Here is a 14581-nt window from a genome sequence, read left to right as displayed (position 1 = left end):
ATCATAACTTAACAAAACTATATACTTTCTATATGTACAGTTTATATATCAACTGCATATCAAAAAATTGTAAGAAAACCAGGAGCTAAATAATATTTGCAGTATGTATATTTTAAATAATTAAAATTGGATTAAAGTAGCTCTGATAAAGAGGGCTTAATAGTCTTACTAGTGACACCGTCCCTCTCGGTGGAGGGACACCTCCAAACACGCCTAGGCCTCTGAGGAAGAGTCTGAAAAACATCAGTTTTAAACTAAGAGTTAGCCACAGGCTCTTAAACTAGCTGACAAAATTTAGATTAACATAATTTTTTAAAGATTTTATTTATTTACTTTTACAGAAAGGAAGAGAGGGAGAAAGGGAGAGAAGCATCAGTATATGGTCGATTCTAGTGTCCTTCACTGGGGACCGGGCCCACAACCCAGGCATGTGCCCTAACCAGCAACCCTGTGGTTCGCAACCTGGCACTCAATCCACTGAGCCACAAGAGCCAGGACAGAAAAACAAAATTTTTAAATTATATTTCTTCCTCTCAAATATTGTTAAGTTTCCAAAATGTCTCAGCAATTACTTGGAGTAATCTAATCAACTCAGACTATTTATATTATTGAATATCCAAATATTTTTTTCTGTCCAACCCTCAAAGACATGGGTTCTTTCACAATTATGGGCCAGTGTTTGGACATGTACTTGGAGGATAACAAAACAAAGAATTTTAAATCCAGAAAGAACTTTATGTCTAATCCCTAAGGTCAAAAACCAAAGATCAGGATGCTTATCTATTAACATTTATTCTCTCCATTTTACCTTGCTATTTCCTGGAAATTCTTTAGAATACTCTACACAACAACAAACAAGAATAACTGAGACCTGGCTGGTGTGGCTCAGTGGACTGAGCACCAGCCTGTGAACCAAAGGGTCACCAGTTCGATTCCCAGTCAGGGCACATGCCTGGGTTGCAGGCCAGGTCCCCAACAAGTGGCACATGAGAGGCAATCGCACACTGATGTTTCTCTCCCTCTCTTTTCCCTTCCCTCCCCCTCTATAAAATAAATAAATAAAATCTTTAAAAAAAAAGAATAACTGAGAAGTCCTCCTAGGCCTACTACTTATAAAAATGAAGGGGTGGGTGCCAGGGCTGTGGTGGTGGGGAAGCAGCACTAACTCAGAGCGGCTTGTACTCAGAGAGGTGAGGCAGAACACTGCCAGTCCTTTAAGAAAATCAGCTTTGACTATTGAGGATAGAGAATAAGTAGACGGTAGCAAGGGTGAACCCACTGCCCAAGGAAGGCTCAGCCTAGGAAGAGAACATGACTCATATTTGTAAGACAAGCCACTGAGGACACTTGTATTTGAAAATCGTTCACAGAAATTTTATTTAAAGATCTCATGCCCTTATAAAAAGTACATCACATCAAGATTGCAAACAAAGACACTTTTCAATGAGACTTTGATCTACTCATCTACATTACCTGGTCATTCATTTCCTACGCTAACACATTTCCTCCTTCCCCCTCCTGCTTTGACAGGACAGGTGCCGTGAAGGCTATCCTAATAGAATGTGCCACTTCCTTGCCAGGAAAGCAGTGACTTCCTAATGGCTGGTCTTGAGAGAGTCACTGGTATCCTTGTTCCCAGAACAAGAAAGGCACTAAACCCTAAACTTAAATGTGACCTTTGTATTACTCTCAATCTCTCCTTGAGTTTTTCCTTTACTCACTCATTACACTTTAAAACAGTCTTAAATTTTGAGCACTTAAGAACTGCTTAAGAAATACTATAATTAAAAGATCTAAAGCTAACTTACTAATCTGACTTAATAACTGTTTCCTACATAAGAATCTCAAAGCTAATAAAAATTACGAGTGGGAGGTCCAACACTAAGAAGGGGATGAATTCTGTAAACACATTTTATAACCCTTGTGTCAAAAGTAAGATCCTACAAAATGCTTAGAATGTTAAGAAGGCAATTTACACAGTAAAAATGATTTGTTTTCAGTATGAAAGTACTTTTAATTTCTTTACTGCAGGTACAATGGCATCCACGTCATCAATTTCTGTAATAAAATAGAACAAGAATAATAAAAGAGTAACTTTATCTAGTGATAGGATCAGATGAAGTGAAAATCTCTATGCAGAGGCAAACCTTACACCAAAGGTGCACTGTGCTTTCAAGCAGAAGAAACTTTTCTCCAGTAGTGTGATAGGAGTATCACTAATTCACAGGGCATCTTATTTGTAAAAGCTACCACATGCCTATAAGCATTCAGACACTGATATGTCATTAACAGTATGCTCTTATTAACAAATCCTACTGGCTACATTTATAGTATGTTATTACGTCTTTAAATCTGTATCGTTACGTGGGTGACCCTACATGGCAAAATCCCAGGTAGAGGCTCTCTTTCCTGTGCCTCTGAGGATTTCTTTGTAATGAACACAGTCCTATACTTAATTCTGTTGGAAAGACTTCTCATTAATATCTACCTAGTAAAAGGTGTGAAGCTTCCCAAAGTACAAATCTCAGATGCAACATATTATAGAGCTTTGCCTGCTCCAGCTCACCAGAGAAACCAGTTCAGGTTTTTCTCTGCCAGGTTCTTTCTGAATCTGATTTTTCTTCCTAGGACTACCTTTTCCCAATCAGCCCGTGAGAACTCTGTTTGAAAGGCCCTGGCTCCTGAGGAAGCAAGGTCCTTTCTCTCACATTCTGGACTGCAGCCCTACTTAAGGTAAGCCCCAGGGACAAGTTCTCTAGAGTCTCACCACTTTTTCTAGATTATTCTGCCAGGCCACTGTTCATAAACTCATTTCCTTTACATAAAACAAGCTTCCTTGCACCCTGGCCAGGTAGCTCAATTGGTTAGCGTGTCATCCCAAAGCACCAAGGACGTGGGTTCAATCCCCAGTCAGGGCATATACAAGAATCAACCAACGAATGCATAAATAAGTGGAATAACAAATCTCAATCTTTCTGTCTCTCTCTCTGCCTCCCTCCCACCTTCCCTTCCCCTCTGCCTCTCTCTCTCAAATCAATAAAAATTTTAAAAATGAATGAATGAATGAATGAATAAAAAACAAGCTTCCTTGGAATCCACCTCTCCCCCTCAATGTTTAGTTGGATTTGGTTGTTCTTCCTTTTGCCTAAACACATAACCCATGTTTAAAGTCCTGATTTCAGTCAGAATACTTATCTGGATCTAATTATAAAGCATCAATAAAAGAAAGGAAAAAACATAAGCAAGCCTACAGCAGAGACTTTGGTTCACACATTACATCATAATAAGGTTACAAGATCGGGCTATTCCCTGATCCCATTGTGAAATCACACCTGTTTTCTCACTAAATGAGAAATCCACACTATAAATGAACCTCACAGAGCAGAATCCTGGCTGATGTGAGAATTTCCTCAGCTTGTATAAAAGAGAAAAGCCTTCTCCATAGCTGGTGTTCAGTGCACAGCTCTAGTTCTGGATCCTCACCATGATGCTCAGTAACAAAAAAACAGTCATGTTTCCCAAAACAGATTTAACTTTCCCAGTGTTATAACATTTAACTCCATAATCTCAACTGTGACTAAAATGCAGAGCTCATCTGCAGGCAGGGAGACTTGAAGCGAATGGCCCTACACGCACCATGCTGGTAACATTTGAGAGAAAGTTTCTACAGAACGATTCTGAAATAAGTGTTACCAGCACAGCAATTAAAATGTTTACTAAGAATGAGAACTTCACTATTTAAGTTAATTCCTACCCAAAAGCAAGTAATATCGTGTTCTTCTATGAGACAAGGTTCTTCAGGACACAAGGCAACACATTTCCACAATTTCATGTCTCATCCTAAGTTTAACTTTCAAATTACATTTTTCCTTTGCAAACACATGAGCAAGCCTAAGGCACACTCACGCACAGCTCCCTGCTGCCAGTTCATATAAAACTGGCCCTAAAATGTCCTTTTTGTTTACTAGGCTGTAGATGCCAGTTGGACACTTCTTTCATTTATTTATCATCTTATCAAATTTTAATTTACTCATTCCCCTATCTTTTCCCAACTCATTTCCTTCTAATTTGATTTCCAATGTCAAAGAGCCATTGCTAAAAAAACTAACAAAAAACCCCAAATCTTTCAAATGAGCCATATAAAAATAAAGAACTAGTGAATCAATCGCTTTAAACTTTAACAAGTGTTCTTAAAATAGAAATTATTTTTATAGCCATATATAATCACATAAAATAAGAGCTTTAGGTCTTATAGGTCTCTATTTTGCCTATAATTCCCAAGCAAGTTCCCCTCAATATGACCAAGAATTTAAATGTATCTCTTCCCTTCTAGAAATTTATAAATTAATCTTCCTTTCTAGAGAACTTCAGTTCCTATCTCCAGACTAAAAACAATTTGTATATTTGAACAACACAGTAGCTAGGTCCTATTTTTTAAAAGGAGGAGGAAGAGAAAGAGAGAAAACACCTTATAAGACCATAAATTCTATCAAGATTTCTCATTATGTAGTGACAGAGTCAGGGCCTGGCCAGACTAATCACCATTTCTCTTCAGGTCCCAGCACAAAGGCAGCCCCTTGCTCCTTAAAGGACACATGCTTCTCTGTTCAGTAGACTAATCCCAACCATCTCTAACTGCACGTTACAAGTGTGTTTCTAGAACTATGAATGGTTTCCCAACACTTTCTACCAAATGTTCTAAGTAAAACGACAAATCTAGGAACTAATGAACATTCTTCCCTCCAACCCACTGTCCCCTTAAAACTTGAAATTTAAACACCATCAACAAAAATCTTACCTAAGATCTCAAGTAGATCATTAGTGAATGCCTGAAATGCTGGAAAAAATTCCTCATGTTCTTCCAATTTGATGATAATGCTTTAAAAAAATGCAGTTTACATTGAATTTCCAACTTAAATGTCTTGCAGCTGATTGAATATAGAACATTTTCAAAACAGAAATTTTCCTGCTAATTTAAATATAAATTAATCATAATTTATAGCAATTCTCCCTTTTGAGCTCTTTGTTCATCAAATATCACTTTTCTAAAAAAAAATCTAGTATCAGTATAAATTTATATAAAGGTTCCCTAACATGGGAAACTTTCTGTTTAGCTCAAGGATCCTTGAGACCATGTTTTTATAACATATTAAAGATAACTGGCTTTTATATCCACTATTCCATTAAACAGTAAGTATCAGTAGTCAGTAAAACTGTGGGGAAGGGAAAATAGCCAGTGGTGATAGAAATGTTTCTCCTAAAAACATCAAGTATCAGAAAATTCAAGTGTCAGATAGGTAAGGGTTCCTAGAGAACGTGCAGAACATATGGAATAGTTCTAACGTGTTTCCCTGCCGTTTCATAAATTTTGTGTATAGAGGTTGGGGTGGGGAGGAAAAGTTATACATTAGAAATGCTTAGTTTAAAAAAAATCCTTAACATTTTATGTTCTAATCAAAAATGGTAGTGTACTAAAAATAGAACCTGCTTATATATTCTAAACTCACGTGAAGTTGCTAACAAGGTTGGAGTTTCTCCATATATAATGTCCCTGGGAATGGACTTACGGCAACAATGCTGGATTATGTCATAAACTTACCACCTTATGTAAACTTACAGGCCCTACAATCTTCTTTTATCTTTAAAATACTTGGCATTACCTCCATCCCTAAGGTGTGACTTTTAAGTTATTTAAAAGATGCTATTTAAGTTACTTAAAAAATGAACAGGAAAGGTAAGTAACTTTTGAAGTTGTCAAAGTTTTAATTTTATCACTCCAAGCATTCTGGATGGTATTTTGTAAGCTATTTAAAATAAATACCTCTGAAGGTCTTCAGGTCCCAATACCTGCATAACCTGTTCATTCACATCCTCATTAATCAGCCTACACAATTTTCCAACTGTGCTCACTAGCACACACAAGGAAGATGAACTATCTGCAAAACAGATATAAAAGGGTATTTTAAAAGTGAATTCCCCAAATCATTAAATCAAATACTTTATGTTTGACTTATCCTCAATTTTTTTACTTAAAATTTTTTTATCTACTTTCTGTTGATTTAGGAATAATTCCTAAAGGGGGACCCAAAATGAAAAAGGGTTATCACCTAATTCTAAGAGTTCTTGGAGGTTTCTCACAGCATTGTTCATTTCTCCAAGTCTGGTATAAACTTCATTCATTCGGGGGTAGACTCCATTTAAAGAAGGAACATCAAATAATTTTTGGAAGTGAGAAACAATAGCTTGAAAAGTTTGAAAGTTTGGCAAATTGCTGTCCTGTCCAAAAAAGAGAAAGGAGGATACTTAATACCTTATAATAATCCCAAATCTTTAATTAAAAACTTTTAAAAGAGAAATAGAATTCTAGTAGAACAAATATTAATATCCATATTGTTATCAGTGTTAATATTACATTAAAATGTAAACATTTATATAAGTATTAAGCATTACCTTTTCCTTATTTTCAACCTCTTCCAACATGGTATCTACTATGAACAACAGATCTTCAACTCTGATGCCTTCACTTTCATCCTGCTTCTTTAAATTATGCCAAGGCACCAATTCTGCTGATAGTATTTTCAAGGACTTATACAGATCCTTTATAACAAAAGAAATGACATAATATTATTGATTTAAGAATAGTTTCCATAATACTGCTAATAAAATTAGCATAATAAGTGCTAATTATGTTTCAATATCTTTAAAAGTCAGGATTTATGTTGAGGCTTAATAAATCCATTAATCAATTCCAGTATTTTTTAAAATACCATTACCAGTTTAGAAAAAGTCTGTTAAATTAGTGTTCTCCAGGTAAAATATAGGCCTTACATTAAAACAATCTCTACCAGCCCTGGCTGGTGTAGCTCAGTGGATTGAGCACGGGCCTAGGGACCAAACAACCGAGGTTCGATTCCCAGTCAGGGCACATGCCTGGGTTGCAGGCCAGTTCCCGGCAGGGGCCAGTTCCCAGCAGGGGATGCACGAGAAGCAACCATACACTGATATTTTTCTCCCTCTCTCCTTCCCTTCCCCTCTAAAGATAAATAAATAAAATCTTTAAAAAAAACAATCTATGTTAATTATCTTGAATCTGGATGTTTTAAGTAATTATATGTTATATTAGCATATGTTATTTAAGTAATTGCTTGAATTATTGATGGATAAAATATAAGCTTGTTCTTTATATTTTGGCCTTAAATGTTTTATAACACTTACTAAGATGTAATTCACGTAGCATACAATTCACCCTCTTTAGTGTACAAATCAGTCGTTTTAATAGATTCACAGCGATGTGCAACCATCTCTGTTACCTAATCCCAGAACAGGTCATCCACAGGAAAACAAGCCGGCAGCTCCTTGAAGTCACTCCCCAGTGACCCTGGCCCTGGCCCCTGGGTAAGTGCTAATACTTCGTTTCTATGGATTTGCCTATAGCAGGCATTTCACGTAAAATGGAATCATCCAATATGTGGCCTGTTGTGACTGGCCTCTTTCACTTATGATAACATTTCCCAGATTCATCTATATTATAACATTTATCTCCTGGAAGGTTTTAGTTTCAAAGGGCTCCTAAATTAATTCTACTTAATCTTCGTGACAGCCTGCGTAGCTTTCCTGACCCAGACATGTCGCCCTAATCAAGTTTAAACTGGGCACAAGAGGCGATGCCGCTGCAAGTCGACAACTCTGAGGCCGGTGAACCGGTACCTGTTTCCTGAACATCTGTATGTGCGCGGCAGAGTACCTGGCCCTTTAGAACAGTGCTGCCCAAAAGAGATATAATGTGAGTCCCACTAAATTTAAATGATCTACTAGCTGCACTTAAAAAAGTAAAAAGGAGGTAATATTAACTTTGACAATATATTTCATCAATATATGAAAAATTTAAAGAATATATAAAATTTTTTATTACTTACTATTTTAATTACTTTTCCATTCTAAGTCTTTTTTTTTTAAATTATTTATTTATCTTTAGAGGGGAAGGGAAGGAGAGAGGAAGAGAAACATCAATGTATGGTTGCTTCTCGTGCATCCCCTGCTGGGAAGTGGCCCCTGCCAGGAACTGGCCTGCAACCCAGGCATGTGCCCTGACTGGGAATCAAACCACGATCGTCTGGTTCGCAGGCCTGTGCTCAATCCACTGAGCTACACCAGCCAGGGTTCATTCTAAGTCTTTTAAATCTTGTTTTATACTTATAGCAGAATTCAGTTAAAACAGCCACATTCAGGTGACCAAAGCTACTTGTGATGGGTGGTCACTGTGTGAGGCAGTGCAATTCCAGAACACAGGAAGAAGTATATAAGAAACTCTTTTTCCAGCTTCTTTTAGTCCCCCAATTAATTAATTAATTAAACAGTTTAATTAAAAGTGTGATTGATTACTTTCCAATTTATTAATGCTCAGATCTCACATGTGGTATGTTTAAGCCTTCATTTGACAAGAAGGTAATTACCTATTTTGGCAACATGTTCAGTGTCAAATAAATGTTTTAAATATCAAATGCCACCAGAACTTGGAGAAAAGCCAGCAAGTTGCAGTGTAATACTTTCATTAACCAGTGCTCCATCAGCAAGGTGTGATCATGAACAAATGGTCTATGGTAAAACCACACCAAATATAAGTTTTTGCTTGAGAAGAAAAGTATTAACAAGATTAAGAAAAAATGACATTCTGGTGTACTTAGCAGTGCAGAAGGGTTGCAGCACAGCCCATCAAGTAGGCCCTAAGAAATCGAAAGGAGAGTCCCTAGGCTCTCCACACTGCTCAGCTGTGGGGGTGCAGAAGCACAGTCAAGGTCCTGCCTGACTTTGGATGGCCGGCCCGGAGCACCGGAGCGCAGGAAAGCCACAGCACAGCACAGTGGGCTGGGCTAGGAAAGCTACGGAGGCTGGAAAGGTGGGCAGGAAAGATGGAAGGAAGGAGGCAGACAGCTAGCTAGCTTCATGCTTTTCCCATCCTTCTCTTTTATGCCAAATCAACCTGAGAAGAAAACTAACCTGGGAAAACAGTTGTCCCAGACTTGCAGGCCGCTACAGGATGGAAAACCTTACATATGAGGAGGCATCGAAGAACTTCATAGAGTCTCTCAATTTGGACCCTGATTCTGCAGTATAAGGTACATATCTGAAGCACTGCCCAAAACCCATGAGTTACTTCAGCGGCAGAGTGACTAAATTCCTCTTGGGTGTCCTCGGGATATTCTTATTATAATGCTCTCCTTGTCTTTTCCCAAACTATATAGTAGCAAAAACTCACCACCACTACAATGCTTTTCTTGGGGGCCCTTCCTCCCCCAGAACTTGGAGTACAAGTTATCTGCATCATTCATGTGGCACATTGTGGCCTGTTTTCATTTCTTCCCATTGTATCTTGAATGGTTAAATTTTATTTCCTGTATTTTAGAATGCTTTGTCTCTCCAATCAATCTGAATCTTGTATTACCTTTTCTGATAACTCCCACAATGCCTTGAACATAGTAAATAATCAATAACTATCCATTTATTTGATTCTTCCCTTTGTCTCCTTTCTCTTCTAGACTTTCCCTGTTCTTGAGAAGGCTGGGGCACGTTCTAGCCCATCTGCCCTGAGGAGAAAAGTAGAGTCAGCACCCCCCCTCCTACTGGAGGAACCCCTGACAAACAATGATTGGGGAAATGCCATGATTTACATAATTAACCACTATTTCACCCTCTTCCAAATAAAAACTGGAGGAACTCAGGCCCATAAGATAGGGCATATTAATCCAACACTGTCACTCAGTTAAAAAAATTTTATAGCTCTTGCCGAACGCTATTTAAAATGGGAAGTAGAAATTAGGCTGAATATGAAGATTCTTTATTCTTTCATCAGTTAGAGGTGTGTTTTCATTTAAAAATTTTTTCTTTAAATTCATTATCATCTCCATTTTGTTGCCCTGAAATGTGTTATTCTGCTTTATTCTTCTGACAAATATTGAGCATTCCTTATATATCAGGAGGTTCCTTGGAATATGTCAGAGAACAAAGACAAAACTCATGGAGCTTACACATTCTTACATGTGTCTCCTGCATCATTTAACTTCATGTAATAGAGCTTATATTGATGAATACTATTATTAAATCACCCCTTCATGAACAGAGGTGTGCTACATATGTATTAGTTACTGAAACATCTAAAATTTAAAGGAAACAGAAACTAAATACTATTGACTTTACCAATTCACCTTTCTGTGAGCTACTCAACAAAAACTGAAAAAACCTTAAGTTAATTAATAAGGAATATGCAGTAACTCTATAAAGCAAAGAAATTTTCATCTTTCAAGGATAGACAGAATAGGTAACAGTATTGGCTGCTGTCTGACCACCATCTACTCCACAGTATAAACAGACATGGAGATAAGCTTTGAAAAAAATAATTTGAAGTATGAAGAGGAAAAAAATCCCCAGTTAAAATGGAAGAAAGGGTAAGACATTACATCTGAAGGGAATAAGGGCCAGGACCCTCTGTAGGATGGGAAGGCCAGAGGCGGGCCATGAAGGCGGGCCAGGGAAGGACCTACAAGTGCGAGTGGATCTACTACAGGTTTGCAACACGGTGGGGGGCCTGAAATGTCTTGTCTGGTAGAACTTTACAGGAGGCAAAGCTAATAGTAATGACATCATACGGGTAATACTTAAAACAACATGTGAGTACCAAGATTCACATGTAGATAAGCTAAATAAGCCTTTTCAGCTTTACAGTTAAAAAACAAACAAAACAAATTAAGCCTAGTCCTATTAATAAAGTTCACAGACTCTAATAGATTTTCACAGCATATAAAGAATACTCAACCCCTTACCTTTAGGGAAGTCAGTTGATCTGCCCACATTTCTATTACAGGAACAAGATGCTCAAATCCACAATCTTGAACAAGATCTTTATTAAAATGTTGGGCTCCTCCTTTACTCTGTTTATAAATTATTACTGGAGCTCTTGGATTGTGAATAATTGAATTGATGCTATTCAGCACCTTAAAAAAAAGACTGTTTTTAGTTGAAATATTTCCCATAGTCCTATAAAAGCGACATATGGTAAAGTAGGGCTGTATATGTCAATGCAATGTCATTTTCAGAATCAATTTTAGGCATTAAGATCTTTAATGAGACTAACACTTGTAATGTTTGGGAAGTACAACAGTTTCATCACCATAATTAAATATATGAGTTCTAATGAGAACCACAGACTTCACAACAAAAACTAAAATGTTTTTTAAATGATTTAGACTTGAAAGTAGTTGTGACCTATTATAATTCACATAGAGAAGAATAATCATCCAGACATCCTTAGCTCAAGTCCCACATTTTCCTATTTCTTTTTCTTTTTTAAAGATTTATTTATTTTTTAGAGAGAGGGGAAGGGAGAGAGAAAGAAAGGGAGAGAGAAAGAAAGGGAGAGAGAAAGAAAGGGAGAGAAATATCGAAGTGCGAGAGAGATACATCAGTTGGTTGCCTCTTGCACACCCCCAAGTGGGGATCTGGCCTGCAACCCAAGTGTGTGCCCTGACTGGGAATCAAACCTGCAATCTTTCAGTCTGCAGGCCTGCACTCAGTCCACTGAGCCACACCAGCCAGGGCACATTTCCCTATTTCTATCTCTTCATATTTAGGCCAATTAGGATGTTAAATGGGGCACTTCCTGTTGTTTCACAGCTTCAGCTGAAGTTGAGAGTAAAGACAATGAGTTATAAAATTCAACACATTCTGAAGAGAAATCCTGGAAACATCATGCAGGTCTTGCTAAGGGGTGATCAGTGATCCTGGAGCATGACCAGCCCATTTAAGAAAATGTCTGATTCATTGGACAGGATTCACCAAGACAAGAGTGTTTTAAAGTAATGTATAAAACTAGTAAATGAAAAATGCTGTGCTATTTTTCTTTTCTCCCCATAAAAGCTACAAGTCTCCTGAGAATTTGACTTTTGATGACTATTTACAAGCAGTTTTGTTTGCTATTTTAGTGCATTTCACTATTTCGCTTGTAGTATAGTTAAACTCTATGACTACCATTTTAATGGAAAAATTTTCCCTCCACTAAATTATCACTGAGAGCAAGAACACAGTCCTTCACCCCCAGCCTCAGACAATAAGTAAGAAGGGCAATAGAGCCCCTTCAAGAGACCAGGGAGCTGATGCTAGCTGTGCTTCAGAAGTTCACAGGACAATCCTATTCCATGACCGAGGTGATGAACCAAGGGAAATTACATGTATGTCTAGCATATGTATCCAAACTTTATGATAGATGGCTTGCAAAAATTATTGCAATTTTTTCTCTTCCTTGTATTTTTCCCACTTTACAATGTGCCACTGCAGGTTCTCCCATCAAGAAATGGAGTCTATTTTCTGCTCCTTGAATCTGGTCTTGGGCCTTGCATTGGCCGACAGTAAAGGAATTAATGGTGTGCCAGCTCAGAGCCTAAGGCTCAAGGCACTTTGATTATTTCTGCTCTCTTTGAACTCTACTGCCACACGGGCAAGCCCAGGGTAGATGGTAGATGGTAAAAGACTAGTGGCTCAGTCATCTCCAAAACCCTGTGTCAATTACCCACCTAAATTCCAGAGGCAGAGCCACTAAACCTACTTGTATCTGGCAGCAGATGCATGAGGGAACCCAGCCAAGATCAAGAGAATGGCCCAGCTGTCCAAGCACAATATATTAAAGGGCTGAACTAAGTTTTAGGAGGGTTTGTTCCACAGAAAAAAATAACTGACACATATGCAAAAATAAAGGTAGAATGGAACAAGGAGAAGAGGCAGAAACAACAGAAGCCTGCCCTTCTACATTGTAGCAGGGTAAAATACACCCTGTGGCAAAATGAACACTGTGAAGGGGCATTAACCTTTCCTTTCGTGGAATAAAACTAACCATAGCTAAAGAACCCCAGGGGAGTATCACTTGAACAGGGGAAGGAAAGGCACTCCTAAGAAGTCAGCTGGAACATGCACTGCCCAGAGAGTGAATAACACATGGCCAAGTCCCTACGTTTCTTCCCCACATTTCTTGGTGGGGAAGAAATAACTGCACACACAAACTGTTTATCCAGAAGAATAAATGTGCTAACATATAGCAAAGGAGAAATTGTAAAAGAAGAATGACAAGACACTTAACCTAAAAGTTTTGTATCAAAACTACAATGATTAAAAGAATGTGAAAATAGCATAGAAATGAAACAGACTAGAGTCTAGAAACAAATCTGTGCATGCAAAGGAATATGGTATACACTAAGAGTTTCATTTCAATGGTCTGTTGGAAACTGCAAACTCAGATGCCTAGAGAAGCCAGGTAAGAACATAAATGAGTGAAGCAAGGATGGGTGGGACCCATGGCCCACTGAAGGGCACATGCCCCGATGTGACGAGGAAAGGAATAATTCTGCTCTGATAATGGCTGCACCGGATTTTCTTGCCAGATTCTCTTTGCAAGAGAAGCTACAAAGACTTAGCAAATAAAATCTCTTAATTTAGAAAAATACCATTAATAAATTCAAAGTTTTTTAAAAACCCTGTGTGGGTCCAATAACATAAATATGTGGGCCCAGTTCAGTCAACAAATGACCAGGTTAAATTGCACATGTACTCAGCACATGTACTCAAAAAAGGCACATCTATCTATTCTATAAAATCAGTAAGGTGAGATCTCTGCATCACAACATATAGAAAGTTAAATTTCAAATGAACTAAATATCTCAATAAAAAACGAAACCATACAAGGACTTTAGAAAACAGAGTTAGTTATAGAATAATAATAATAACCAGAACAACAACAAAAACGATGAAAAGGGAAATGGCTTAAGGGAGGAAAGTAGGGAAAAAGATAAAATCTTTCCAAAATCTTACCAGCTTCTTACTACCCTACTTTGAACAAGGCTAAAGTCTCTTAAGGGCTAAGACAAATTCTAAGTCAAGGTAGCTACAATGTTTTTGGCCAAATAGGTACTCCATGGCAAGACAAGACAGGGCAAGTACACACAAATACAGATGCAAGTACTCCTTACCAACTGATAATGTTACACTGCGACTGAAACCAAAGTTGACTACAAACACCAGTCTCTTTGCCAGCCATTCAATACCTGAAAGTATCTCTGGTCAATTAGGGCCTGCTGCGGGTTATCTTTGCTGGGTTCATCTTTTTTCTCTGTGTCCTCAGCCTTGTTTTGACTGATAAGATCCTGTAATCTAAAGGGGGAAAAATCAAGATAATACAAAATGCTTTCCTAGACACTGCATTAAGATAACAAACTGAGCCAGTGATCCAGCTACCCTCCCCAAAGCTTTCTGTCATTTTATATATGTCTGTGCACATGCATGCGTATGTGCATTTTTACAAATTTTAAGCCATACTCTCACTAGAAAACAAGAAGATCCTTTCAACAGACCACAAATTAGAAGGAATTACTGAAAACAAAAGGTTCACAATGAAGAAGAAAGTTCTAACCACTCCCAACACTTGCAAAAAAAAAAATAGAACAGGAAAGAACTGCAGTGAAGGATGAAAGCTACTTCCTAGGGATCCAAGCTAGGAAGATACAGGTACGGGAAGCAAGAGGCAATGGGCAGGGCAACGGGT

At 37.9% G+C, this 14581-nt stretch overlaps 1 protein-coding gene across 5 annotated transcripts in view; it reads right to left on the bottom strand.

Annotated features, from left to right (window-relative positions):
• Nucleotides 1-1168: 1168 nt before the first annotated feature.
• Nucleotides 1169-14581, bottom strand: part of CEP70 (centrosomal protein 70) — a 58541-nt gene continuing 45128 nt past the window's right edge. For all 5 annotated transcript variants that reach the window (XM_037061196.1, XM_037061192.1, XM_037061193.1 and 2 more), the window contains 7 exons: nucleotides 14085-14190; nucleotides 10818-10988; nucleotides 6451-6597; nucleotides 6108-6276; nucleotides 5822-5936; nucleotides 4799-4878; nucleotides 1169-2058 (listed from right to left, as the gene is read on the bottom strand). In XM_037061196.1, the coding sequence (XP_036917091.1) occupies nucleotides 1997-2058; nucleotides 4799-4878; nucleotides 5822-5936; nucleotides 6108-6276; nucleotides 6451-6597; nucleotides 10818-10988; nucleotides 14085-14190 (850 nt within the window). In that variant the 3' untranslated portion in view covers nucleotides 1169-1996. The remainder of the gene's footprint in view (nucleotides 2059-4798; nucleotides 4879-5821; nucleotides 5937-6107; nucleotides 6277-6450; nucleotides 6598-10817; nucleotides 10989-14084; nucleotides 14191-14581) is intronic.

This window comes from Sturnira hondurensis, unplaced genomic scaffold (assembly GCF_014824575.4).
Source record: "Sturnira hondurensis isolate 20B ecotype Veracruz unplaced genomic scaffold, ASM1482457v3 Scaffold0013299, whole genome shotgun sequence".
In the NCBI taxonomy this organism is placed as follows: domain Eukaryota; kingdom Metazoa; phylum Chordata; class Mammalia; order Chiroptera; family Phyllostomidae; genus Sturnira; species Sturnira hondurensis.
This window is presented reverse-complemented; position numbering and strand designations above follow the sequence as displayed.